Source organism: Dendrobates tinctorius, unplaced genomic scaffold, assembly GCF_039654945.1.
Source record: "Dendrobates tinctorius isolate UK_male_01 unplaced genomic scaffold, ASM3965494v1 ptg000086l, whole genome shotgun sequence".
Lineage (NCBI taxonomy): Eukaryota > Metazoa > Chordata > Amphibia > Anura > Dendrobatidae > Dendrobates > Dendrobates tinctorius.
This window is the reverse complement of record NW_027361754.1, coordinates 50,117,938-50,143,891: the sequence shown is the minus strand read 5'-3', so window position 1 is coordinate 50,143,891 and position 25,954 is coordinate 50,117,938. Positions and strand designations below refer to the sequence as shown.

At 39.8% G+C, this 25,954-nt stretch overlaps 1 protein-coding gene across 1 annotated transcript in view; it reads left to right on the top strand.

Annotated features, from left to right (window-relative positions):
- Nucleotides 1–24,605, top strand: part of PLCH2 (phospholipase C eta 2) — an 891,775-nt gene extending 867,170 nt beyond the window's left edge. The window contains exons 24-25 of the mRNA XM_073585390.1: nt 15,108–15,447; nt 22,233–24,605. Of these exons, the coding sequence (XP_073441491.1) occupies nt 15,108–15,447; nt 22,233–23,866 (1,974 nt within the window). The 3' untranslated portion in view covers nt 23,867–24,605. The remainder of the gene's footprint in view (nt 1–15,107; nt 15,448–22,232) is intronic.
- Nucleotides 24,606–25,954: the final 1,349 nt, after the last annotated feature.

The window sequence follows — 25,954 nt, the reverse complement described above, 5'->3', positions numbered from 1 at the left end:
GGACAGCTTTTTGATCGCTGGGGATCTGACTGCCATGGTTCCCAGCAATGTTCAGAGCCCCACCTGAATAGAGCCGAGTTTGATCATGTGCACTGCCGCTACATTCATTCTAAAGGAAGTGTAGAAAATTAGCCAAGTTCAGCGTTTTTGGCCATCTCCGGTGCTCCCTTTTAAGAGTGAATGAAGCAGCAGTGCCCATAATCGACCTCCGCTCCATAGGGGATAACATTCTTTATATTTCTCATTTCTTTTGAGTCCAATTGAGGCTTTAGCTTCAGATATGAGAAAACTTCCACAAAAATTTGCAAGTGTGATTCCAACCTTAGGGACTCCTGGAATTGTCCTAGTGACTTGCACCCATTTGCTTGTGTCATGGATGGGTCTGCTTCATTTATTTCTGACTATATTAATGATGCAATATGGAAATTAGCTGCTCACACGATCGTGTCATTTACAGCTTTTATTATTTTATGATCCGCAATGATTGCATAGATCTGGTGTTAATTTTCAGCCATAGGTGCTCCCATATTTGATAGGTCTGGGCTCATTTACCTTTTATAATGATAGGAGGAATAGCCCAGAAGTGGGCAGAGGTAAAGTCAGTTTGATTAGGTGGAGCTTTTCTGAATGCACTATAATATCGTATTGCAGATTCAGATGATCATTTCTACAGTTCAGGTAGGTTGCAAAATATAAATGTATTCTATGTCTGTCTAGAATATAATCAAATGGTGGTGCGCTCATGTTGTGGAGGTACTGCTGTGCTCCTTCATACAACCATACTTTGATTTTGTTGGGTTCTTAGTATGTTCTTTACTGGCATAGAAAAAGTTGCTTATTTGTTGTGATGCCATTATCTGCCATCTGGATCCAAGGGAGGAACAGTCGGAGGTCCACCAATGGGAGAATGGGAACCAAGATTGGTCCATTTGGCTAAGGATATTTATTAGCTCTTGCCATTAACTAGAGCAGTATCTCTAAACTCCGTTATTGACTGCAGAGCTGTCTACAGGACGTTGTCACTGTAGACAGTAATAGACATCAGTAGCCGTGGCAGAAATTCAGCTCTGGACCTGGGAAGGATGAGTAAAGCTTATTTTGTTTTTGTGTGACAAATTGCAGATGAGAGAGAGGAGTTTTCTGAAACTTTTCTTATGCAAAAGTTAAACAGTGCAAATTCAGTCTCAGCACTGGTGATGAGTGAACATGCTCAGATAACGTCTTATCCGAGCATGCTCAATTGTTATCCGAGTATCTCGGGCATGCTCATATATTATGTTTGAGTCACTGCAGCTGCATGATTCACGGCTATTAGAGAGCCTGAACACATGCAGGGATTGCCTGTCTGTTAGTGAATCCCCACATGTGTTGCTGCTGTCTAACAGTCAAAAATCATGCAGCTGCAGGGATTCGAACATAATATACAAGGACGCCCAAGATATTGGGATAAGGCGTTATCCAAGCACGTTCTCTCATCACTACTGAGAATATTTTAAGACTGTCTAGTGAGTAAAAAGTCTTAAAATGTCCTCAAATTAAGTCTATCGCCAAGTTTCATGTTGGTTGATTAATTTGGTGCATGTTTATACACTTTACCATTAAACACCTCTTGAGTGCCTTACATTTTTGGCACAATTGGGTGCAAGTTGTTGCATTCTAAGCCATGCACCTCCATGCTAAGAATCCCCCCTCATCCCCTACCTTCATTGATAGGACTAAAACTAATTGTGCCAATGTTCACCAAACTTAGATACAAACCGATGAGGCTCGTAAATCTACCCTACTGAGTTGTGTCTCTCTCGGGAACAACAATTGTAGTTAAAACCAATCAGAAGAGGTAAAAATGTCTTGTTTTGTTGTTTTTGACCACTATATATAAAGCACAAACAACAATCTAACATAAAAAGGTGGCCTAAAAAGGGTTCAAATTGTGATGGGTCATGTCCATTGTTCTTAACTTTGATTCTAACTTGTCTAAAGATTGTTTTCTGTCCTTCTTGTTGCAGCTGTATAATGTTACCGGGAAATGTGCATGTGCCAAATATTCAATCTTTTCCTGTTTAACTGTAGCACCAAAGCCCCGACCCCCCCCCCATTAAATCCTCAAAGTTGTCCCTCTGAACGAGCTCTCTGTTGTGTCTTACTGTATGTGGTCTGTCTAACTTGCATAATGTTCCACTGTTTGTTCTCTTATTTACTTTAGCTGTGAAGTTCTTCTTCACTTCTTAATGTTGTTTCTTTCTGATTTGCCTTTACTCTGTCTGTTTGTGATTTCAGTGGACTTCTCTGTGTCAAAAATCTACTTTTAGAAGCAGAGACTATTTAGGAGCCATGAAGGTACCCCCCTCATGTCGCAGGAAGGTGTAGTGAGTGAGAAACACTCACGCATTCTGCATGTTTCCGACAAGTCAACTCATAAGCATCATTGTTGCCTACTGACACATTAAAACAATCAGTTCATGATATGGATTGTTCTCCTACTAATAGGCCATTCACAATCTCGAGAAGACCATTTATGAAGCTGATCCAGGGTGGAAACAAAAATGGCCAATCTGCATTTCAGATCTTTTCTTCTTTTGTATGCCATCTATTTTTTTTGTTGTACTTTGTTTGTCTTCCAGTTAATGTTTTTGTTTAGTTTTGCTCTTTTGTCCTCTCTTATGTTATTACTTTCCCACCTCCTCCTGAAAATCTTCTTGAAATGTGCTAAGTAGAAAATATTACCCAATGAATGACGAAAAGGTTTTGAGGGTCCATCAGGTAGACAACAAAGACTTCAAAGACCCTTAAGTAGACCTTTTTGCTTACTCTGAGAATATGTAGTTGGAGACTTATTTCTGGTAAGGAATTCCATGATGACAATGATCTTGGAGAGAAAAAAATGGCAGATGGAAACCTAGGAAGGGTAGAGGGGTTGCTTCACAAAGTCACCCCTGTTTTATGTGGAAGTTACTCAACCCTTTTCTCCTGCAACCAGCAAATTGCTGATTTTGGCCACCGATCCTCCGAGAAATCCTTGCAGGGGCCTCTACAAAACATGCAGTGGTTCAAGCATCAATGGCTCAAGTCCGCCACAGTATATGGTCAGGGGTTGTCATTGTGAGGCAACCCCCTTCATGTTTCTGTTTGTTCATAGTTTTTAAACTTTCCAAGGTTGGACTTCCTTTCCTTGTGATGGACCAACCAAAAGCACAATACAAAAGCTGATTTGTTAAATTTTTACTAATTGGCGGTCGTTTTAATGTCTTACACAGGCACACCAAAGTACATAAAGTGAGCTGAGTGATCTAGTATAGTAGATGCTACCATAGTTTTTGGCAGTGCAAGTCCTGTTTTAATCATAACGATGGACTCCTGAGAATAATTTTTTTTTTGCTCCATAAAAGATTACTTCACCCAATGAACAAGCGTTTTGGTCATTCATCGTGTGATCAGCTGCCTGTTTACACGGCAAGATAATCGTGAAATGAGTATTTTTAGTAACACCCGTTCACCATTATCTTTCAGTGTAAATGCAGCTTTAGGCTGGGATAGAATTACATGCAGCCGCACACTCCAGTCCTGAGTGCCGGTGGCAGTGTCGGGTATTGAGGTGCGAGTTTCTCGCAAGTGTGATCCTGGCCTTAGCCTTCTCCCTTAGACAACCGTGTTCATTTTCTCAAGGGCTGTAAACACTTTCAAAAAAGTGATTTTGTTATTTTGTCTCCATAAACTGTATTTATTTTGTAGGAGATAAAAAAAAAATATATAATTTTTTTCTAATTAAAATGTAAACTTTTTTGTGATTTTTTTTTTTTTTTTTTTTATTTTTTTTTTTTTAATCAAGGAAATGGTTACAGACACTATGTTTCCCACTGTGAGATCTATATACAGCGCCTTGGGAAAGTATTCATCCCACGTGCCCCACCCCCACCTTTCTTGGCATTTTTCATGATTTGCTACCTCACAACCTGAAATTTCACCTTTTTTTGGGGTTTGAGTCAGACCAGTTCCTTCAACTGTGAACATTTGGTTTTATTTTTATTGTGAAGCAAACAACAAATAAACTGAAATCTTCAGTGTTCATAACTTTCCGCCCTAAAGTCAGTACTTTGTAGAGCCTCCATTTGTGGCAATTACAGCTGCAAGTAACTTTGGATAAGTCTCTCTGAGCTTTCCACATCTTGCCACTGGGATTTTTGCACATTCCTTAAGGTAAAACAGTTTCAGCTCCTTCAAGTTAGATGGTTTCCACTGGTGAGCAGCAATCTTCAAAAGTCTGACCACAGATTATCAATAGGATTAAGTCCTGGGCTTTGACTGGGCCCCTCCTGAACATTTACAGTTAGGTCCATATATATAATTGGACAGAGACAACATTTTTCTAATTTTGGCTCTAGACATTGCCACAATGAATTTTAAACAAAACAATTCAGATGCAGTTGAAGTTCAGACTTTCAGCTTTCATTTGAGAGTATCCACATTAAACTTGGATGAAGGGTTTAGGAGTTTCAGCTCCTTAACATGTGCCACCCTGTTTTTAAAGGGACCAAAAGTAAATGGACAGATTAAATAATTGTAAATAAAATACTCATTTCTAGTACTTGGTTGAAAACCCTTTGTTGGCAATGACTGCCTGTAGTCTTGAACTCATGGACATCACCAGATGCTGTTTTTCCTCCTTTTAGATGCTCTGCCAGACCTTCACTGCGGTGGTTTTCAGTTGCTGTTTGTTTGTGGGCCTTTCTGTCTAAAGTTTAGTCTTTAACAAGTGAAATGCATGCTCAATTGGGTTGAGATCAGGTGACTGACTTGGCCATTCAAGAATATTCCACTTCTTTGCTTTAATAAACTCCTGGGTTGCTTTGGCTTTATGTTTTGGGTCATTGGTTGTCGTTTCATACTACAGATGGACAATCAGTTTGGCTGCATTTGGCTGGATCTGAGCACACAGTATGGCTCTGAATACCTCAGAATTCATTCGGCTGCTTCTGTCCTGTGTCACATCATCAATAAACACTAGTGACCCAGTGCCACTGGCAGCCATGCATGCCCAAGCCATCACACTGCCTCCGCTGTGTTTTACAGATGATGTGGTATGCTTTGGATCATGAGCTGTACCATGCCTTCGCCATACTTTTCTCTTTCCATCATTCTGGTAGAGGATGATCTTGGTTTCATCTGTCCAAAGAATGTTCTTCCAGAACTGTGCTGGTTTTTTTAGATGTTTTTTAGCAAAGTCCAGTCTAGCCTTTTTATTCTTGATGCTTATGAGTGGCTTGCACCGTGCAGTGAACCCTCTGTATTTACTTTTATGCAGTCTTCTCTTTATAGTAGATTTGGATATTGATACGCCTACCTCCTGGAGAGTGTTGTTTACTTGGTTGGCTGTTGTGAAGGGGTTTCTCTTCACCATGGAGATTATTCTGCGATCATCCACCACTGTTGTCTTCTGTGGGCGCCCAGGTCTTTTTGCATTGATGAGTTCACCAGTGCTTTTTTTCTTTCTCAGGATGTACCAAACTGTAGATTTTGCCACTCCTAATGTTTTAGCAATTTCTCGGATGGGTTTTTTCTGTTTTTGCAGCTTAAGGATGGCTTGTTTCACCTGCATGGAGAGCTCCTTTGACCGCATGTTTCCTTCACAGCAAAACCTTCCAAATGCAAGCACCACACCTCAAATCAACTCCAGGCCTTTTATCTGCTTAATTCAGAATGACATAATGAAGGGATTGCCCACACCTGTCCACGAAATAGCATTGGCGTCAATTGTCCAATTACCTTTGGTCCCTTTAAAAACAGGGTGGCACATGTTAAGGAGCTCAAACTCCTAAACCCATCATCCAATTTTAATGTGGATACCCTCAAATGAAAGCTGAAAGTCTGAACTTCAACTGCATCTGAATTGTTTTGTTTAAAATTCATTGTGATAATGTCTAGAACCAAAATTAGAAAAATGTTGTCTCTTTCCAATTATATATGGACCTAACTGTATACTTTCCCCTTAAACCACAAGAGTGTTGCTTTAGCAGTATGCTTTGGGTTATTGTCTTGTTGGAAGGTGAAACTTCCATCCCAGTCTCAAATCACTGACAGACTGAAACAGATTTTGTTCAATAATATTCTTAGATTTTGCACAGTCCATCTTTACCCTCAACTCAGACCATTTTCCCTGTTCTTGCTGCCGAAAAACATCCCCAACAGTATAATGCTGCCACCACTCTTCACTGAAGGGATGGTGTTCTTGAGGTGATGAGTAGGGTTGATTGAATAGCTTCGGATAAGTGCTTATCCGAATAGCTATAGCGCATCCCGGAATAGCTGCATTGGAAACTCGGATACCTGTAGCGCTTCCAATAATCAGCTGTTCTGACCTCAAAAATTGTGGAGGGCACCACTAAGGGATCACCAATTACATGCTTAAGACCAATATCATAAACCAGAGAAGAGGCATGTAAAGAGGAGGGATCACCAATAAGGTATAACAAAATACAAGAAAATAAACTTTTTATTAATCATCCAAAACAAACAACATGCAGTGCAATTATAAAAACAGTTAAAACCGCACAATCGCGTTCATTTAACACAATAACCCCTGCACAAACCCTTCATGATGCTATTATTTGCAAATGTGCTAACAAAGCACCTGGTATAAGTATATAAAATCTTATCAACAGGTAATGAAAAACATACACTCCACCTTCCACCTTATATAATAATGGATGCAAACTATCTAGTTAGTCTAACAAATTGTTAGAACAAAAGACCTGCTCAAATTAGCACAAAAAAACCCCCTAACAAATAAACAATGTGTATGCACAAATGAGAGCACAGGGGTTAATAGGGTAAAAGGCTGCTAATGCAGTATAAACAGGCCAAAAAACAAGGGTCCCAATTGCCAATGGCCCCCTCTATACAACCTGTTAAGAGCAAAATAATGCTGGCAGGTAAAGCCCTAATCCAGTAACCAGTGGAGGTAAGAGTGAGAAGTGGTGAGGCAGGGGCAGAGGAAACGCCCGACGCGTTACGCCAGAGCAACTGGCTTCATCAGGAGCAGTGTCATGTTGTGAGTGGATGGTGTATAAATACCCATAACATCAGCTTTCAGCCAGGGAACAGGTGTGAGAGCAAGGCTCAAGGGTTGCCATGACATAGTGCAATAATCACAAACCGGAAGGGAGGTGTCTGGTTTTGCACAGCCGCGATAGACTGAGATGAAGTCTTCATAATGGTGTACCAAAATGGCGCTGAGAAAAGTCTAATGCGCATGCCCAAAGTAGCGCAACTTCCGGAACCACACCGGAAGTAGAATGTCCGGTGTTGCGCAGCCGTAATAGGCCAAAATAAGGCGTACAAAGTACACCAAAATAGCTTCTGGCGGGCTCCAGAGCGCATGCCTAGATACAAAAGACATTAATGAGCGGGTAAGGGTCACCAGCCATCTCCCACATCCTATCAGAGACCGGAAGCCATGGCTTTATACACCATCCACTCACAACATGACACTGCTCCTGATGAAGCCAGTTGCTCTGGCGTAACGCGTCGGGCGTTTCCTCTGCCCCTGCCTCACCACTTCTCACTCTTACCTCCACTGGTTACTGGATTAGGGCTTTACCTGCCAGCATTATTTTGCTCTTAACAGGTTGTATAGAGGGGGCCATTGGCAATTGGGACCCTTGTTTTTTGGCCTGTTTATACTGCATTAGCAGCCTTTTACCCTATTAACCCCTATGCTCTCATTTGTGCATACACATTGTTTATTTGTTAGGGGGTTTTTTTGTGCTAATTTGAGCAGGTCTTTTGTTCTAACAATTTGTTAGACTAACTAGATAGTTTGCATCCATTATTATATAAGGTGGAAGGTGGAGTGTATGTTTTTCATTACCTGTTGATAAGATTTTATATACTTATACCAGGTGCTTTGTTAGCACATTTGCAAATAATAGCATCATGAAGGGTTTGTGCAGGGGTTATTGTGTTAAATGAACGCGATTGTGCGGTTTTAACTGTTTTTATAATTGCACTGCATGTTGTTTGTTTTGGATGATTAATAAAAAGTTTATTTTCTTGTATTTTGTTATACCTTATTGGTGATCCCTCCTCTTTACATGCCTCTTCTCTGGTTTATGATATGCCAATAATCAGCTGTTCGGCGCTGCAGCTGCACGTGTCGCGGCTGCATGTATCGCAATACTTCTGGGCCAAAGAACGTAATTGTGTATACCGGCGCATGCGCAATACTGATTTTATGATTTGCCCACAGTTGAGCAAAGCATACTGCGCACGCGCGGGAGGACATTTCAATGCGCACGAGCGGCAACTCTACAGGATCTGTGATACTCACAGATCACAATACGTACAGCAAGCCGAGGAGGGGGGGAGAGAAGGAGAATAAGTCCCGCTCATCGGACCAGACCGTGGAGATTTACATACACCGCAGGGGAGCTAAAAATGAAATTTATGCATCAAAGGTGGGGAGTCAGGGGGTATCAAAAGTACTGCTATAATGCTTATGTGAAACAATTGACTGATATCTTTGCTTCATATCACAAAAAATGGGTGACAGATTCCCTTTAATAATGTGTCAAGCCACATCAGCAACCATCGGCTCATTGAGTGGGTCATGTCAGTAAACATGTCCTCCAAAGGATGTTGAGCAAAGTGACAAGAAATGCCATGAAGTTCAGAGACACTGCCGCTTCATACACGCTGTTGGCAAAGGGTTACATCATTGGAATAAGGCTGATGGGGAACTTGCGGTATATCCTAGTGATATGCCGCCACCGTCCATGGGATGGGCCCCCACCGACCATGGGATGTGTTGCCTCTGTCCATGGTCCAGCAATACCTTTCAAGCTTGTAGCTAAACCCAATCAAATAACCAGAGGAATACTTGGCAGCAGGTTAGAGATTTCTCATCCATTTTTACTCAGGTCAACAGTCTTTAACTTTACGATCAACATTTTTCCTTGTCAAAGTGTTCTTGTTTGCTGTTTGGTCATTTTTTATTTTATTCTTTTTATTCTTTTTTTTTTTACCTCCTTAAGACTTTATCGTCAGCAAAAAAAATTCTTATGCATTTCACAAGTGATTTATGGCCCTATCTACCACTGTATTTTATCATCAAAACCTAAGCCCGAAGAACTATAAACCTGTCAAGCTCTCTCTCTGCTCATACTGGAAATGAAGGCAAAGTCTTAATTTCAAAAATTTAATATCTGATTTCTTTTTAATAAGAAAAAAAAAGCCATTCTGGATCGCCTTCTAAATGTGTCTTTATTTTTTTATTTAACTTTACATTTTATTTATTAACAATATAATATTGCATTTGATCTGGGATGCACAATAACATATTGATGATATGGCATTTTTTTAAAGGATGTATTTCATGTTATGTGTAAATGCACATAGAGAATGCATTACAATACAACTAGTGCACTTCATCCTCATACCTGATTATGACTCACACATTCATTTTCATAGGTGAATTATTTATTTTTCATGATTCTCTGGTGAATGCATTTAAGATCTTTTTATTTCCTCGGTTAAAGAATGTTTGCATTCAAGTTGTTCTGTATATTTGCCAATTTCTATCCCCCACACACACCATGTAGTTTTCTCTCCGCCTCGGTGTCAGTGTAATGTGGCTGCTGTCACCTCCCAGGAGGCTCCGTCTCTTCATACATTTTTCATTGATGAAATTTAAAGTGTGTGGTTCAGGGCACGGATAGGTTTTGGTCTCAGAAGAACAATTAATTGACATGCAGCTTGCTGATATTGATGCGTTCAACAGCTCATTTAACAAAAGGTAACCCTTAATGAGCAGGAAAAAAAGCAATTTCTAAATCCACTGTCCAAGCTGTTTGCTCCAGAATGCAACTTTGACCCTGCGATATTACATTAAAATTTGCATGAGCATAAAGTCCACAAATGCAGTGTTAAACCCTGATGCTAAAAGTACATTACTTGCATAAAATGCCAAAACCATGAATTAATTTGTAATTTTTTTTAATGGATTTGATTAGATATGGTTTCCACAATTACATTTTACAGAAAAATTCTGTATTCTCAAATTAAACCCTGTAATATAAGGGACTAAATATGGTGATATACTTTGCTATAATTAAAGTGAATGCAGCAAATTTCTTGTTTTTGGACCTTTCACCAGTTTGAGCATGTTAAACTGACCAAATTACAGACTGGTGGCTGCAGAGCTGAGTAAAACTTTGTTTTTATTTTTTCATTTCTCCACTCTGGAGATATTTGCTGGTAAAACTACTATGGTTATAATTTAAGGTAAGCCCAAAGAGGCATTACCAGAGATTTACCTCTGAGGTCTGAGGACGTGTACTTCTTCCACTGCATGAGGTTGACCAATCATAAGCAGGCAGCGTCATGCAGAGGAGAAAAGAACACGCCCACCTCTCCTCACTGATCTTTGCGTTTACAGTGTCGTGAGGCGTATTTGTTTTACTGTGACTTTGGCATGGAGGGGCACTGTTGCAAGTAGGTGACATTTTCCGTTTGCCCCCTTTTTCCACCAGGCATGCATCTGCATCTCTCTACATAAATTTGGATGGAATAAAAAGGCGGGGTACAACTCATCTAATTGACCACTCAAGGGAACCTCTTGTATACTTAATATAGATTGAACTCAATAATAAACCTATATACAATAAGCTCCTGAACTCCCTCTAGTGGTGGCTGAAGATAGTCAGAATTTTAACGTTTAACCCTTTGGAAGCTCTGTCTCATAAAAATGAGCTTTGACCACTATAGCACTATATTAAGGCATTTCGCAAGTATAGAAGTTGGATAGGGGATGACTTCCAGATTGCACCAATGTATTTCCTGACGATCATGTAGAGTGGGGTTTCGGAGACCCTCATCTTAATGGAGCAGTGGTTGAGCATGTGCACCTCCACTCTATTCATTCTGAGTTTTCCAGTACTGTTATCCTATGGATAGGGAATACCTTACTTGGCACAAACCCTTTAACCATCAATAAACGTTAGTGATGGGCTCGCCATTTAATTTTTGTGTAGTTCTTTCATGGCTGATATGAGTATTTGAAAAACTTTGCAAAAAAGAGAAAGTAAAAATGCAATATAACCAATTCTGTATTTTATAACACCTATAAAAGCCACTTCTTACAGTATCAAACAGATTTTAAAAATCTCTCCTAGTTTTGATAAAATATATATATATATATATATATATATATATATATATTATTATTTAGTAGACTTTCATAAGATTATATAACTACTGGACACTGCTGTATAATAATGCACACGAGGATCAATAGTAATGATCTACTATAGCGCGCAGATAATGCAGATGTAGCAGTCGATGCCGCTATTAATAATGCAGGACATTCAGAACATGCAGCAAATTTTTATAGAGGAGGCCAACGTCGGGGGTCAGGGATGTTTCCTATAGATTGTGACTACGAGGTTGGCAAATATACACGGAATGTTGCGAGAATGCCAGAATTCCATTTTTCATCTCTTCAGTTTGGAGAATGTAATGATTATGCTCCATGACTTCTGCTCACCAAGCCACCTACAGTACAACTTGTGGTCCCACCATCGCTTGCCTCTGCTGGTGGCCGTGTACCCGGTGTTCTGTGAGAAGCTCAGACACGTGGATGACACAATTTGCACTGTACCTGTATATATCGCCATTGTTCATTCTTGTTAATTGTACATTTTCTGTTCAGATCCGTGTCTGAAGATTTGGTACTGAAGCCATCGCATCTCTAAACGTGTTGCTAATTTTTTTTTTTTCTTATTGCAAGGGAAATGTGCCATGTTCTTATTCCATCGTTGCTGTTTTTCACTTTCTCTATTTACATGGATTGTTTTCTTGTTTTGTGTCTGTCCTTTCCTATGGAAGAGCTAGCCAGGTCCATCATGTGGCAGACATCATGGTTCTTAAAGGAGCACCCTTGGGTCAACTAATCCTGTGCTATGCTTAGTGCCTAGCGCAAGTTTCTTCTCTATAGTTCTTTGTGTCTCTGAGACATGAACCAGATTTCCGTCTAAAAATAAGTGTATCAGTTTTTCTGGGTGTGTTCCTTTAGGATATGTTCACACGGATCATATAGCATTGGATTTTCAGATGGAAAATTAACTTCACTAATACAATACCAGCATTGTGGGTGAGATTTTACAAATCAGAAGGGAAAAATCTGTATATTAATGCTGCAGATTTTCACTTAGGATTTAACGCTTTTTCGGTAGTGATGAGCAAGTGTGCTCGTGCATTAATAGTGTCTTCGACGTGCTCGAATAATATGTTCCGAGTCCCCGCGGTTGCATGTCTCGGATGTTTAACAGCAGCAACGCGTGCAGTGGTTGCCTAACAAACAGGAAATCCCAACATGTGTTGCGGCTGTCGAATAATCATGAGACATGCAGCTGCGGGGACTCGAACATAGTATTTGAGCACACCCAAGATACTCTATTAATGCACGAGTATGCTCTGATAACACTGTATCCAAGCACGCTCGCTCATCACTATATATCGGCGGTGAAATCAATATGTTCCATGTAAACACACCTTTCAATGGTTTGCACCAAGATTTGAAGCTATCCCCTATCCATCCTGATTGCTAGGGGTCCAACCACTGGGACAACCAGTGATCCCAAAAATGGGAACCCCATCTGAATAAAGTAGCACTCCCATTGAGAATGAATAAAGCGGAGTGCGCATGCTCCACCTCCGCTCTATTCAGACAGGGCTCACCCTAGCACCATTCTCGAAAACACGGGGGGTGCCGGCGGATGGACACCTAGTAATCAAGAAGTTGGTCTTCATCTCGTGAAGATGCAATAACTTCATATCTTGGTGCGAACACTTTAAGGAGGTTATCCGGCCTTTGGCTACAAGTCTGCAGTAATTCTATGTGACTGCAGGTTTGTGAATCCTCAAATCTCGCGCACTGCATGTTGTGAAGATTGTCCGGTGATTGCAAGTATGCTATTTGCATACCTTCAGCCACATTTCACATGGATGTGCCCATCCTCATAGCATGCAGTGAACGCGAGGAAGTCTGTGGTCACATAGAATGACTGCAGACTTGTAACCTAAGGCCAGACAACCCCATTAAGTGTACGTCTGCATGGGACTGAAAAATCCAGTGTGGTTATCACCCTTCTACTTTGAAAGCATTGAAATATGTAACGGAATTTGACATGCTGATATTTTAGTATCCGTACCGCAGGTGTAAAAAAGAAAAAAAATCTGCGGCACTTGGCTAATAATACAATGCAGATTTTCACCTGGAAAATCCACAGTAATTCTGTGCAGCGTGAGCATACCCTACATCACCCCAATGCTGATAGCTAGAAAAAATCTAAAACCCACTCAATTTTATGAAAATCAATAATGGTGGCTTCAAATGCCAGCTTATGACAAATAGTTCAGGCTTGTACTGTTATTATACCAACTTTTCATTTGACAAGAGGATAGTGGCACCTACAAATGGTAAGAATACACAGGACAAGCTAAAACGAAACCATGCATAATCTGTTTAATAGATTCTGATAGCTCTTCTGCTACATGTAGCAAATACTTGTATTCCTAATGAAATTATTCTGGAGCAACTCTTGCTAGAACTCTACATTGTGCCGCTCCTATTATTCCTCTCAAAATAAATTAATATGTTGTCAACGAGGCGGGTTTCTATATATACTGACTCGCCTAAAAATGATTGACAATGGCATTATAACACTCCGATATGGCACCAAGCAGAGCTCTGAAAAAGAAGCTCCAGAATTGATATCTCATAAGAAGGTATTTACTGAAAGAGACATATCGAGAGGTGATGGTGGCTTCTCGGTCAGAATTTCAACTGGTGAAGTTCTAGCCTACGCTTGTTTCTGTTAGTTCTATTTATTCTAGGTGATGTCCAATTTTTTGGATAACTGTGGAGGTTCTTCTTGAGTTGCCTTAACTGATTCCAGTGATGTCACTTACTGGGCTGGGTGTTCAGGAGATTATCACTACAGGACTAGGTGTCTTGTGCCTTCTAGTCCACTCCTGCTCTGTATAACCCCGCCACCACCACTGATTACCAGCACAGGAATCTGACAATCAGGAATGAGGACTGGGTCATACAGAGCACAGCTATGAGAGCACTGCTAGATCTGCAGCAGATGAAACAGTGATTGCATCAAAATGACAGCATGTTGGGGTGCACTACTACCGTAGTTACTATACCTCTAACCAGAGAGGTTGGAAGCAAATGTGCAGCTTTTGATGCACTTTTTTCATCCAAAGCTAGAAGTGAATTCAGTGGGACTACTTTTGAGTCAAAAAAAATTCATCAAATCCTGTAATATTGGTAAATGTAGAAAATCTAGCCAAGCATCACAGTCACTTACCTGGAGCAATGGGGATTGCAGATGGGCAGCTATGGATTATTTTCTGATATGTTCCCCTGCTGTTACAGCCACCAGCGATCACTGGGAGAGGAGTTCTCTGCTGGTACCAAGGGCCACTGTTGATTCCTCTATGGTTTCATTTGTCATTGGGAGGAACATAGGCCAAGTAAATTAATTTAAAGTTGTCACTCAAAGATAAACACTATGCAAAAGCCAAAAGAGTGTCCTAGTTCTTATAGGGCTTAAGGGGGCAATGCTGTTGCAGATTTCAGCACTCGGAGAATGCTGAAAGCTGAAAATCTGCAACAGGTGCATGAGACAAGAATGCTCTTTGGTGCATAACACATTACATCATTATTATTTCTAGATCTAATAATTTCTGATCATTATTATTCATTCAGCGTATCCGAACTTTTGCAAAATAGGTTGAAATGTGTAAAAAACCCAAAGCAATGTAGGAGCAACCAGTGTTGGAGGAATAAGTTCTTTATTGCCCATAACCATATAACTGAAATTTAATTTCAGCCATTTCCAAGTCACCATTTTTTATGTTCGCCAATACTTTTCTTATACCATAAAATATTTATAACTTTATTTGTTTTATTCAACATATTTTTTTTCAATGAACAGTGTAAAACATTACATTACACGTTCTCATTGTGTGATAGACCAAGCAACTTTTTAATTTTTACATTTTTTTTTATTTTATTATTTTTCTTGTGGTTGCCTTCCATCTAGGTCAAGCAAGCCGTGGGTTTAAAAGGTCTGTTTCTGAGAAATCCAAAACAAGCCTCTCTGGACAGTCATGCTGCTGGACCGCTTCACCGGAAACATTCCATTAGTAGTCATATATTAAGAAGAACTGCCAGTGCTCCAACAAAAGGCCAGCTAAAACACAAAAAGGGCTTTCCAGAAATTGCAATCGACTCCAAAGATAACAGCTCAGAAGGAGCTAGTGAAGATAAGGAGACAGACGATTCATCTATTCCCCGCTTTGATAAAGAGCCTGAAAGTGCTTCTCCGTTTCTTCCATCCAGGGAAAGTACTCCCGTGGAATTACGCACCAAGAGTTTGAAAGGTAAGGGTATAAGCTCTAGTAAAAGCAAAAGCCACGTTCGTATCTCTAGGTGTCCGACTTTCAGTGAACCGCTACGGAGGTCTGATAGAGCCCTTAATCTGGACAGTCCTGCTCATAAACCAGGTGTGTTTGCTCGTTGTGCAATGAATGGTTCAGGTAGAATCGGGATGGCCACCAACTGTATGAAATGCATGATTGGCTCTAAAGAGAGTCCTGACTTAGACTGTAAGTGGAGTGATAACAGCAGCAGCAAACCGATCATACATGATATTCCAGCTCACAAACAGTATAGCGGTGTGCAAGAAGAAAGGTTAGAACTGAAATATTATGGTATCACAGATCAGCCAAGACGGCAACAGACAGACTTGCTAGCTCTCAATGACAATGGGAATGCTGATGACCTTCCCAGAAACTCGCAGTCCATTGTAATACCAGGGAAGAAAAATGGAGAATCCAAATGTGCTGGGATGAAAAGTCATCCTAGACAACGGTGGCAATGCCAAACAGGTGGCAGGTATGGAAGTACTGTTAATTTGGTCCCTGTTGGCAGTGGTTCTATATCCTCTAACTCAAGCAGCCTTGAGAGTCTTGGAAGTCCAGAACTGTCTATGGGCTGGCACGAAAATTCTCGAAGGCAAATGGGTACCCTTCAAAGGGAAATGAATGCCTTGTTCGTTCAAAAGTTGGAAGAAATTCGAAGTAAATCCCCTATATTCTTTTCTGGTAAGATATACATTATGTCCCACCATCACTGTCTTCTTAGAAATCTGTCACAACGTGGAGTTATAGTAGTGTTTTTTGTTTTTGTCTGTAGATGTTAGCCCCATGACATTAGCCATTACATTGTTGTGTGTTGTAATGTATATTGTTTCTTGGCCATATTTGTTCTGTTATGTAACCATCCAAACCTGAGCTTTTATCTTATCGACATTTTTTATTAGATTTTTTTTGTTGACTTTTATGTATTCCCCAATACAATATTATATTCCATTTAAGAACAATAGCTATAAAGCTATTAATTAGAAGAAAAAAATCTTCAAAAAAGACACAAGACCCTAGAAACACTAGCAGATTGTACTTTACAGATATAAGTAAAGTAACAATGTCAAGTTGGTGGCAGTCATTTGCCAGATTAGTGCCCCAACGCATACAGGATGTGAAGATCTCTTCTGTCCTGCTGAGCGAAAATATATGGCATATTCCAGCTACTTTTGCTCCAGCGTCCGTATTTTTACATTAGACCTTCAAAAAGAAATTCTGGATAAGTTGCTTTTTTTGGCTGAACAGAGAACCTTATAAGTCCTACAAGACCATTTAGACCTCCAATATTTTATAGATCAGGTTATTCTTCATTTGAAACCATAAATGGAAGCTCTGATTGGAGTATGTTACATAGCAAAGCTGTTTTCTGATATGTCTGTCCGTCTACCCACTCTTATGTCCTTCTGTCTACTCAATCATGTATGTAAAGATCACCTTTAATCTTCTCCTGACTAACTTTTCTCCTGTGTTCTTCCTCTTAACTTGTACTTTTCCGTCTCTCTAGTAAAAGACTGAAAGGACAAGAGGGTTCAGGTAACTGTGTTGTGGTGTTCATAGCTGTGTGAAAGGGGCTGTTTGCTCATCGTTATTTTGTCAAGACTTCTAAAAGTAAAAAAAAACAACCTAAGAATAAAGAACAACATATATTTGAACAGAACTGCTAGTGAGCCATGGAATTAATGGGATATTATTATTTGACTTTTTTTTTCTACTAGTGCTATAAAATGAGTCTTGATAAAATTATAGAACAACATTTTTATCAGCTTGCATATGTGTGCCATATCAAGTACTTGTAGGAATTTAAAGGTGGTTTTAATTGTGTGCTTTGGATACCAGGAGTAAAGCCCCCTATCCCTTCATACACTTTAGATAGACAATGATACAGCCAATTGTTTAGCTGACAGATTTCTCGCATAACTCTCCCATACAAAGGATGGCTTATTCTGTCTCCATAACTAGGCTGTGAGTGGAGGGCACTTTAGACACCATTTCTATTGCTGTGTTTATGTGCCACTACTCACACAATGAGATTTCATCGGATAGCTTGACTCGACGGCAGAAGTACAGTGGGGCAAAAAAGTATTTAGTCAGTCAGCAATAGTGAAAGTTCCACCACTTAAAAAGATGAGAGGCGTCTGTAATTTACATCATAGGTAGACCTCAACTATGGGAGACAAACTGAGAAAAAAAAATCCAGAAAATCACATTGTCTGTTTTTTTTTCATTTTATTTGCATATTATGGTGGAAAATAAGTATTTGGTCACAAACAAGCAATCAAGATTTCTGGCTCTCACAGACCTGTAACTTCTTCTTTAAGAGTCTCCTCTTTCCTCCACTCATTACCTGTTGTAATGGCACCTGTTTAAACTTGTTATCAGTATAAAAAGACACCTGTGCACACCCTCAAACAGTCTGACTCCAAACTCCACTATGGTGAAGACCAAAGAGCTGTCAAAGGACACCAGAAACAAAATTGTAGCCCTGCACCAGGCTGGGAAGACTGATTCTGCAATAGCCAACCAGCTTGGAGTGAAGAAATCAACTGTGGGAGCAATAATTAGAAAATGGAAGACATACAAGACCACTGATAATCTCCCTCGATCTGGTGCTCCACGCAAAATCCCACCCCGTGGGGTCAGAATGATCACAAGAACGGTGAGCAAAAATCCCAGAACCACGCGGGGGGACCTAGTGAATGAACTGCAGAGAGCTGGGACCAATGTAACAAGGCCTACCATAAGTAACACACTACGCCACCATGGACTCAGATCCTGCAGTGCCAGATGTGTCCCACTGCTTAAGCCTGTACATGTCCGGGCCCGTCTGAAGTTTGCTAGAGAGCATTTGGATGATCCAGAGGAGTTTTGGGAGAATGTCCTATGGTCTGATGAAACCAAACTGGAACTGTTTGGTAGAAACACAACTTGTCGTGTTTGGAGGAAAAAGAATACTGAGTTGCATCCATCAAACACCATACCTACTGTAAAGCATGGTGGTGGAAACATCATGCTTTGGGGCTGTTTCTCTGCAAAGGGGCCAGGACGACTGATCCGGGTACATGAAAGAATGAATGGGGCCATGTATCGTTAGATTTTGAGTGCAAACCTCCTTCCATCAGCAAGGGCATTGAAGATGAAACGTGGCTGGGTCTTTCAACATGACAATGATCCAAAGCACACCGCCAGGGCAACGAAGGAGTGGCTTCGTAAGAAGCATTTCAAGGTCCTGGAGTGGCCTAGCCAGTCTCCAGATCTCAACCCTATAGAAAACCTTTGGAGGGAGTTGAAAGTCCGTGTTGCCAAGCGAAAAGCCAAAAACATCACTGCTCTAGAGGAGATCTGCATGGAGGAATGGGCCAACATACCAACAACTGTGTGTGGCAACCTTGTGAAGACTTACAGAAAACGTTTGACCTCTGTCATTGCCAACAAAGGATATATCACAAAGTATTGAGATGAAATTTTGTTTCTGACCAAATACTTATTTTCCACCATAATATGCAAATAAAATGAAGAAAAAACAGACAATGTGATTTTCTGGATTTTTTTTTCTCAGTTTGTCTCCCATAGTTGAGGTCTACCTATGATGTAAATTACAGACGCCTCTCATCTTTTTAAGTGGTGGAACTTGCACTATTGCTGACTGACTAAATACTTTTTTGCCCCACTGTATGAATGAAGATTTCAGAAGATTTATTTTGAAGCTCAGTTTTTGTAGTATTAATAATTGCAGTAGCAGCTGCAGTAGGCAAAAAAGACTATTCTAAACCAGAGCTGAAGACAGGTGGCTTCATAAGATGGCTGCCATACTCACAATGAGGATGAAGAGGGGTTGCTGACATCCTAGCTTGAGAGGCAGACTGGGAGGGAAAACAAACTTCTAAATGGCAAACCTTAACACAACAGCAACAATTTAATACAATACTATTTGATTCCCAAGTCGTGAGACATGACAGGCTACTTATCTGTAAAGAACAAAAGGATCGGCAGTACGAAATCGGGCTTGCTGGATACTTTACTACCCCAGCAATCTTCTGTTGGGGCCTTCATGCACATTAGACTATTGACCGAACCGCTCAATATCAACCGGTTCAGCTGATGTTGGTCTAATTTGTATGGGGAGGGTCTTGAATCTGGCATTAGTGGGTAATAGAGGATCTTCCAGAGATGCCAGACTCTTGACACAGATGCAGTTAAAATGAATGTCTAATAATTCTGTATGGATAGATAGTGGGACACTCATTGGCCAATGATGCATCGCTTTAAAGCTGGCCATATACATGATGGATGTTGGTTTAAAGTCCCTTTGGCTGACTGCGCTCCCTTGTGACTTCCCTCATACTCATGAGCACGTGGAATTGCCGAGCCCTCATATATTTTCAATGGGGAGAGAAGAGAAATAACCAACACCTGGAAATAAAAGGACTGACCATTTCAAATTCCATCTGTCTGATCCTTATCTTCTCAGACATTGTCAGGGGTCAGTTTAGGAGGCTCCAATACACATTAGATGGTCTAGTAGAAAGTCTGCTAAATCTTGCAATTTTGGCAGGATCAACAATGTCTATGATGGCCTTAACACTTGCAGTATCAACTTTTTAATTCATAGTTTCCTTTAAAAATACTATTTTTACTATTGCATGATTTACCATTTTACAAACCAAACCGTTCTCTTATGTAAAAATCTCAACAGAAATGAATAGTGCCCCTAATGACTGGGGATTGTATTATAGAATTTCCTTCATCAGCATGGAAGGGTCACACATGGGGACAGACAGGAGGGCAGAGCAGGGAACAGTCGTCCTAGTTCTCATGGCAACTTTATATTAGCCAGTAGAAGACAGAAACATAGCCACTTCCACCCTTAACATTTCTACATGGTCATACGTGAAACAAATCCTTGTGGATACATGAGAGACATTGTTTATCCAGTTATTGTTTTCTCCATTGAGCCCCGATCGTTCCTATGCTGTCAGGCACAGTAGGTGCATGTTTGTATCATCCATGTTGCATGCTGTGTTACCTGTGTTCAGGAACTTTGCATGTGTTTGCAAGCCCTGTATACTGTATGTGGGCAGTAAAAATGTCGAAATCCCTACTTAGGGAATGGCTCTTATCTAACCTCCAATAGACATTCAGAAAAATCAGCAATACATCATTTAACTGATGGCTAAAACCATTCATTTGCATATTTGGGTACATGCAGTAGGTCATTACCATGCCTCGGGTATGGTCTGATTTTACTTAGATTTGGTTGAACAAAGAATTTCCGATTTATTGCAGCTCCAGTTGAAGACTCATTTATAGCCACAGATCTGACTGATATAATCACGTCTAGTACAGGTCCTAATGAGTTGAGTATGACCCAAGAATAGAGATGAGCAGATCAGGCAAAATTAAAATTCACATTTTTTCCCTAGAATTGCTATTTGCGGGGAAGTTATTTTCCATAAATTTACTGTTCTTTATTATGCTCTTGGGTTCTTCTAGACCCTATAACATAACAAACGTAATATGTAAAAATGAGGAAAACCCTTACCGCTCACTCTCCAGAACCTTGTGCCTCATCGTCACCCATCCGGTCCGCCATGCATCTACTGATCGCCTCGCTCGTGCGGAAATCTCCGGGCCATTCATGTTGGACAGGGACCTTCAGCTTTGATGTGTCCCGGAAGGGCCCTGCACAAGGTCATGATGCACACCATGTCTTCTCCCACGCTTGTGTGGAATCCTCCTGGGCCTCATCAAAGCCTGAAGTCCTGGTCCGTGGATTTTCGCACTACCAGTGGCGATCTAAAGGTAGGAAGAGGATGGGACAGGTGATGCGACGGGGCCAGAGAAGTGAGCGGTAAGGGGAGTATAAGGAATTATTTTGTATACAGTACATTTTTATGACCTGTTAAGGTTCAGAAAAATGGTGTCCACAATTTTGCAATTCCATGCCGAAGCATTTAAAAAAAAAAAGTCTGCATTTTACCGAGTGCAGGATTTCTGTACAATTTGCGTAGAATTCAATTTCACTCTAATCTATTCGCTCATCTCTACTCAGGAGTTTAAAAAAAAAACTAAAGCTTGTCTAATGTGTGTTCCACCCCCTCAGGCTCTCAATTAGGCACAACACAATTGATCAGTTTTGCTTAGGGCTCGTGCACACGACAGACTATATTGAATGAGTGCAATTGGTGGTTTTCACAGATGGCACTCGTACAGATGTTATTCTTTGGGGCTGTGCAAATGTTCGATTTTGATCCAAGTGGCAGATGATCAAAATCAACAATGCAAGTTTATGGGTCTGTGGGAAAACAACAGACCACACTCAGATGGTATTAGTGTGGTCTGATTTCTGCAACTAACATACTGTAGAGAAACTTTTTTTTTTCCTCCACCTCCGAGAAGGAACTGGTCCCACTCTGATCAAACTCTAATTGACATAATCAGGCAGTTTTTCTCGGATGAAGAACAAACGGTTGTGTGACCCTACCCTAACAGCATTTCTATAATTTACTAGTCATGTAATGATTGTTGGTCTGTCTTATGCTGATTTATTTGATTGCCTTTTACTTGCTGGATGTATGGGAAGTATTTTTGGTGGCGTTTACCCATCCAGACAGCTCTCCTAGATGCTAGTGCATTATTTTTTTTCTGGCTGGAAATGCAAGCTACTCCATCAGCCCACTTAGTGTATAACGCACCTTTTCCTGAACTGATAACCTACTTTTTTTTCTTATTTTTTTTTATTACAGATGCCAGACAAATCTCAATTTATAGGTCGGTCTCTTCTTTATGTAGTCTTGAAACTATTACAGAAGAACCCACCTTTGCCAAGCAAATACCTCTTCCTGTTCCTACATTTCTCCAGCCTGTTGCCTCAATTACAATAGAAGACCCTAAAGGGAGAAAGGATTCCACAGGATCTGAATGTCCTAGCACAGCTAGTAGCTCTGACAATATGTACAGAGAAAATCAAATACATGACCTAAATATAGGTACAATTATTCAACCAACCAATAGTTTAATCACGAGCACCGAAAATTCTGAAAAAACATGCAAAAATAAAAATGGTAATATGCACAATATTGCCAGTGGCAATCAAGAAATCACGATTACCATCAATCCTATCAACATGAAGCCGGGAATGTCTCTATTAGCAGATGTCTCAAGAGAAAACAAGGTCCGTCAGTCAAAAGGGAGTCAAGGTGAACGGGTCTTTCTTCAAAGGAGCAATATTTCAGAGACATCAAATATTACCATATCTTCACAACCGCAAGTAAAGCTTACCCCAGTAATTAAGCCTATACCTCCTGGTGTTTTAAGACCAAAGCCTAATCGAATTCCCCAACAATCATCAGTGGTCCGTACTGGACCTACCATTCCTGTCAGAAGAACAAAAAGTGAAGGTCATGTTCTTTCAAGTAGCTTGACATTAAAGTCTCCAGTGGCAGAAGTTTATTCTGATGCCACCATTAACGATAGGATATGGAGCAAGCTAGAACTCAACAGTCATAGGGACAGCATGTCTTCGTCTTCCAGTAAATCTTCTAATGACACAGTAATTGACCTTTCTTTGCCTAATTTAGCACAGAAACATTTGCTGGATCTTGATATCTCTGATGATAACTTTGATAGTATTAAATTACAAAATAATGTCCGACCAAGATCAGCAACTACTTTATCCAGAGGAACCTCTTTTGGAGTAACAAAAAGCAAATCCAACCCTAATTTAATATCTAGCACCAAAGCAATAGATGAACTTTATCCAAGGCCTCTAGCTAAAAGTCCTGAAGAAGTATTACCACCCTTGCCAAGAAGGAACACTTGGAATAGACTATATGTAGAGAGCCTCAAACAGACTGCCAGAAAACCCAACACTAATAAGGCATCGGCCACCCAGTCAATGTCTAAAAGCCTTGGGGACTTGACTTCAGATGATATATCATGCAATTTTGAAAGCAAGTATCGGAGTATAAGCAGAAGCTTTATTACAAGGTCTATGAGATCTCAGAGGAGACCTGCCGGTATGAATGCCTCCACAAAGTCTACAGATTCGCTTATAGAGCAACTCAAGAAGCTGACAAGTTTTGAGAAAGAAAATGACATTACTTCTCCCACCGAATTCCAACCTGTTCAGTATGAGGATGATGGCATGAATCTTCTACGGAGAACATCCTCCAGAAGCCAGAGCAGAGTAAGATACGTTGCCAACAGAGCAAAACAAGCCCAAGAGCGACAAAGACTTCAAAATCTAGTCAATGGGAATTCCATAGAGGAAAGAGGAAATCCAGAAGGAGCTTGTGCAATAACTAAGGGGTTCTGTAATGATTCTATTTCAACCACCAAGTTTACATCAGAATCCTTGGATAGATTCGGACCCCAATAATTCATTGTTGTGAATAACACGTCTACGTAGCATTTACATCATGTAAAGGATAAATTGTCCACGCAAGATATACCTCGATGGGGAGAATTCTATTTAGTTTTGGGACTGGACTGAAATTCTAAAGCACTTATAGTACTGTATATATTTTTAAATTGTTAAGTTTACATTGGATTTGCAATATGTAATGTTGGACACCATTACGTTTAGATATTCCCAGAATATATTGGTTCCGTCCATTCATCTATGGAGGTCTGTCCTCCCCTTTACAGAAGACTATTCCTGACCATCCAGTATGTTAACAATTTTCTGCACTGCTTTACCAATGTGAAACGTGATATTTTTAAACTGCTGCTGTATATAGCACCTTTAAAGTACAATATTATTTTATTTTTTGCACTGCCATATAAGATTTTAAGAATATGGTATGTTTTAAAAGAAAAAAAATAGAAAACTAAAAATAACATTTTAAACCCCTTCGGTATGTATTATTGGTTTAAAGTTTCTTTTCTGATATTTCTAATTTTTTTTAAGCGTTCTTTTATGTCAGCATCCTAGATGTATGTTTTAGAATGTGGTTAAAAGATTTTTTTATATATACGTCTGTTAATTATATATTTTTTTTCTAATTAATTTAGTTCATTTTATTCCTTGGTTATACTAATCTTCATTATAGTAAATGTTTTAATAGTTTGTAAACTACCAAAATCTATTAAATAAAATTATTTAACCTGCAAAAATATATCTACTTACAAAGACCTTTTTTTTATATACGGTATATATATTTAGGACATGTCTATCACAAGAACAAATAAGTCTTTTGTTTCAAATTCATGAAAAGGCATGGTTATTTTTTGAATTTTTAGCTTACAAGTTCAGTCTGAAGTCTGTGGTACACATTTAAAGATCTTTTTGATCCCCGAGGAAAAAAATGTTTGACTTATTTAACCCTACAGGAGTCAATTGGTGAAAATGAAATAAAGTAGCTTCCATCTTATAGACATGCAATGATAAAGAATACAACAAAATAAGCAAATGTTCAAGTGATGTTTCTGTCCAAACATTGAACCTTCATGATCACCATATGTCCTGTGTTTTACACTTAGACTAATCCGATTGATGAAGGTCCAGTTTTCGGTCTGAAACACTATAGTGAACATTTATCAATTAGTTACTAATAACATCACCTATCCGCAATAAGACTCAATGAGTGCTAAGTAGAGGTGAGCAAACCTATTTGATCCTGAACAAATGTGTCAAGTTTGAGGAAATCCATTTGTCCTACCAACTTTGAACAACTTGTGATTTGATTTGAGAAAGTATCACCCAAAAACGGTTGCCAAAATTTTACACATGCCAATACTCCAGACAGTGTGTGTGTGTGTGTGTGTTGTATAACTGCAGTGCTGATGCAGATTAGTTTTGTAGTCTGCAAATAACATAGAGATTCAATTCATAGGGGTAGAGAAATCGGAGAGAATAGCTAGGCTGGCAGCTTGTCTTGTTACGTTTCAGTTACACTTTTTTTATTCTTTATATATTAGTAAGCATCAAGCCAATATTTTTACACAGCTGTTTTACTAGTCAATTTGATACCTGTATATGCCACACCAGTACAGCTGCCTTTTGCAGTTTTTGTTTTTTTGGATGTGTACCTACCTGTAATTTATTGTTGCATCCGTTTTAGGAAGTTATGGGGGAATTTGGCTAAAAAATACTGCTGAAGGTCAAAGCCAGGGGGGTCATGCTGAACTCACCACACTTATCTTTTCGTCACGAACAGACCTCTGCTGCCTTCTATCATCAGGAAAATTACGCAATTGGCTGACAATTAACAGATGAGACTGCAGTTGTTACCACTAATAGACTTATTATTGGAGATCTAACAGTGAGCGTATGGTATATACAACTCCGATTCCAAAGCATTCCAGTACGATCATTGCTAACTCCTCTAACGCAAGAACTACTCACTGCCACCACCGTGAATTTATACAGGCTGACAGCCTGATTTTTGGTAGAGTATGGCTTTGTGGAGTGTGGTTTACAGAACAAATGGAACAAAACTCAAGAGACCCCCATGGACTATGGGGA